We start from the raw sequence: 3,957 nt of genomic DNA on the forward strand, positions 1-3,957 counted from the left end.
CCCAAAAACTATCAGTAGATTTGCCTGTTTTACATATCATTCACCACTTACCACTGTTTGACATCTGGAAAAGGTTGTTCTTTTCAAATTTCTTGAACACGCTTCCTTTGATCTCCACAAACTGCAAAAAACCAAAGTCTATCATGACCAAACTCAAGCTGCTAAATAAGCGACTTATATCTGTATGAATCAAACTCACATTGTTTGACATCATGATGGTGAGCAGGGACTTGTTGTGGGAGTTGAAGGCTACGTTGAGAGTTGTGGCCTGAACCATGATGAGGATGGCATGGAGAACTAGGTGCAAACATGTTAAGGAAAACACAATACACTGAGGACTACAGTTAGGAAACATAATGGGTATCTGTGTATGTATATATATATATATATATACACACACACACACACACACACACACACACACACACACACAACGTTTTTCCATTTGCTTGGTGACTGTTTATTTCCGCATTATTATTTCTCATTGGTGACCAAATATTTTGTCTTTCTACTATTCTCTTTTCTTTCATCTGCTGTTTCTATTTTTTAAATCTAAACAGAAGCTTGTAAAGCAATTTGTTATAAATAAAGGATTATTCATTTATTTGCACAACAACTTCTTGTCAATTCACTAATTATTTCAGCTCTAAAGGTTTGTTTCTTCCTCATCTCTGAACTGGTCACATCATGTATAGAAGTAACAGTAAAAAGTATGTCCCTCTCAGTGAAGGATGCAGACATAGAGTACGGCCACGAGGAAGTGTGGAATAACGCCTATGTGTGCTCTCTTCTTCTCCTTGGGTTCAGTGGCCGTCCAGTACAGAGCATCCAGGATGTCCTGGCCAAATGATGAGAACAGGCGGTCTGCCACCTGACAGAACAACAAATGAAGGACAACGGGGCAACAGAGTGAATCAAGTTGGTCGCTGAATACACAGTGCGATCAGAGTTAAAACTTTAAGAAGAGTGATCCAGTTGTACCTCTAACATGTTGTAGATAATGTAGAGCTTGATGACAGACTGTCCCCTGATGAGGTGGTACATCATGGCGTAATCCACATAGCTCATCATTGAGTAACAGAGCACCATAATGAAGCCTTTCAGCACATCACACACCTGGGCTGGCTGAAGCAGGCGGGAGCCACTAAAACACATAGACATTACAGATGAAAGGAATGTTCACAAAAATGACAGCAGAACAGAGAAACAGAATGCATCTTATCATAATCTGTTTAGTCTGAACAGTCAGAGACCTTGTCTGCCCTCTACAGGTCAAGAACAATAGCACAACTGTTTCTAAATCTAGACGTTGACATGAGAAGCTACTTATCAAAACACTGTGTGTTTTTCATTTTGTACCAGGGCTGCAACTAAGTTATTTTCATCATCAAATAATCTTTTAGCTATTTTTCTAGTCTCTTTTAATTGGTTAGCGTTTAAAACACAGAGAAGTGGCCATCATAATTTTTCACCAGGTAACATCTTCAAACTGATTTCTGACCATTTGTCCCAATCCCACAGATATAAATGGATAACAAAGAAAGAAAAACAAGAAATATTCACAATTTAGAAACAGAAACAAATGAATGGTGGCCATTTTTGCTTGATAAATTACTCAAAACCATTAACCTTTTACTAACATAGTTGTCTTCTGTTAATTGATTAGTGAACTAATCAGCAGGACATGCACATGATATGGATCTATTAACAGTATCATCTGTATATAACATATTATAATGCAATTTCTTACAAAAATTTTCATCTTACAGAATTAGGGTAACATTAGTGTACTTTTTTAATTCTTGAGGTGGTTTCCACTGATGGTGTAATGGCTTAAAATATACTGTACAGCATATTTATGTGTGAACTTTACCTTAGGCCGCAGCATGGCAATGTGAGGAGCCGTAAAAGGGCCAGAATCACCCTGAGGGGCAGCAGGGTGAACACGTAGAGAAAGGCATCCAGACAAAGGAAGAAGCCAAATGTCATCAACTAAGAGTGAGAGTGCGAGAAAGACAGAGAGAAGGAAAATAAATATATTTGTGACTTTTTAAAAATGTTCAGAGTTAAATGTTTTATATGTTTACCTTCTCCAGCTCCTTGGGGATGCGGAGGCAGGTGTAGACCCTCTCTCTGCGCTCTGTGTATTTGGCCTCATTGTGTTCCAGGAAATAGCCTCTGGTGAGCTCAGTAGTTATAAATCTTATCAGAGAAAAGTCTAGATATACACACAGAGACAGAGCATTGATAAGTTACAAACACACATTACAAACTAAGCCAGTCCTTCCTCAAGCATCCAATGAACAAGATCAGTGTAGATAAAATAAGGGGGACTTCTGCCAAAAGCTGTCAGTGATGTCTCTTACACTCTCTCTCTAACACAAACACCTGTAGCTGCGTGTTTGTTCATTTCCACTGCAAACAAAGAGAAGTCTTTAGCCTTAGCTAATAATAAACCACACAATTTAAAAGCCATATTCAGCAAACCCATAAAAATATGAAGTAGCACACTAAAACCAAAACCATGAGCAGTAACAGGCTACACTCTTCTAAAAGGTTTTTCCACAACATTTTGGAGTCTGCAGGATGCAGAGACTTGCTCCCTTTCTACCACATGAGCATTAGTGAGGTCAGCCACAAATGCTGGGGTTCCAATTCATTCCAAAGGTGTTAAGATATTGAACAAAATTTTTAAACGTGCATTATAAACCAGACTGTTTACCAGGCAAGAAGGGCCTAATGAAAGGCTCTACCAAGTACTAAATGATTATTTGAACTGAATTTCTCCATATAATGTATTCCTTTGCCATCTCTAATCCAGTCATCGTTTGTTGTAAGATTTGGCTGCAGCCATTTCCATGTAACCAGTACACTGATGTATTTTATTCAAATGGTTACCTTTGGCTTTGTACAGTATGTATCCATCCAGCAGTGCCTCTGACTGCTCCTGTGCAAACAACACGGTTTCTCATAGGTCTTACTTTGACAGAGAAGCATACTGGCTTTAGCATGATCACATGCAGGACGCTGACAATCGAGACTCCCACTGCCAGGTGTAAGTTGGATGCTTATAACATACATTACTTTAATTCAGCTTGATGTTTCACAAACTGTAGCTGTGGTGACAACCACATCCTGAATCAAACGCAAACTCGGTGCAGCGCCCAAAGCTGCCAAGACTCAACTGACTGAAACTGGAACTGCGTGCTCTGCTCAAGTAACGATACTCTCACAGATAACTACACGTACAGCGTAGAAACATTATCCAATCCCAGGTGTTTTACTACTATGTAAACCAAGCCAATTACTTCTGCAGCTAGCTATCTTGTCACTGTCAAACCGGGGAGAGGTCTGTGGTTGTGGAAAGTAGGCTAGCTCTTACCTGACAGGTTGCGTTTCTTGTCACTCCGACCGCTATTTCTATCGCTGAACCCCAGTGTTTCTGTGACTCCGTCGTTCTCTTTGTTCTTCTCGGTTTTGCCAGCCTTTCTATCCCTCTCTCTGTCAGCCTTCTCCCCCTCTTTCTCGTCTCCCAGACCTGTCGACAGCAAGTCCGCCATCTTCCTCAAATGGTCTCAACCGCTGCCTGGGAGACTGACAACTGAGTCACATGATCTGACGTCACCACGTCCTGTACTTTTGACCAGCAGGTGTCGCCAACAGCTCATCAAGCATGCGGCATGTTAGAGCTGCCTAAGCTGATTGATTGCATTATTAATAGCTGTTTGATTGCTTCACTCATCAGACCCCTTTGTTTACAAAAACAATATACAACAATCACACATCACTGGATAACAGGTATGTCAGAATGAGAATATAACAAATAGACAATCAAAATACCTACAATAACAAAAATATAGCCTAAAAAATATAAATAATTATAGCAATAAATCACAACATCATAATGATTAAAGAAAGTATAAAAATAAAACAAAATAATTTTTTTTTTATGTTTAG

General features: G+C 39.4%; 1 protein-coding gene across 1 annotated transcript; it reads right to left on the minus strand.

The window, feature by feature from the left end:
• Positions 1 to 10: 10 nt before the first annotated feature.
• Positions 11 to 3,668, minus strand: LOC109972110 (transmembrane anterior posterior transformation protein 1 homolog). Its single transcript, XM_020620752.1, has 7 exons — positions 3,383 to 3,668; positions 2,088 to 2,218; positions 1,874 to 1,992; positions 982 to 1,144; positions 736 to 871; positions 200 to 297; positions 11 to 121 (listed from the first exon to the last, which is right to left on the minus strand). The coding sequence occupies exons 1-7, from the start codon at positions 3,558 to 3,560 to the stop codon at positions 41 to 43; spliced, it is 906 nt and encodes a 301-aa protein (XP_020476408.1). The 5' UTR covers positions 3,561 to 3,668; the 3' UTR covers positions 11 to 40.
• Between the last annotated feature and the right edge of the window lie 289 nt (positions 3,669 to 3,957).

This window comes from Monopterus albus, unplaced genomic scaffold (assembly GCF_001952655.1).
Source record: "Monopterus albus unplaced genomic scaffold, M_albus_1.0 scaffold247.1, whole genome shotgun sequence".
Classification (NCBI taxonomy): domain Eukaryota; kingdom Metazoa; phylum Chordata; class Actinopteri; order Synbranchiformes; family Synbranchidae; genus Monopterus; species Monopterus albus.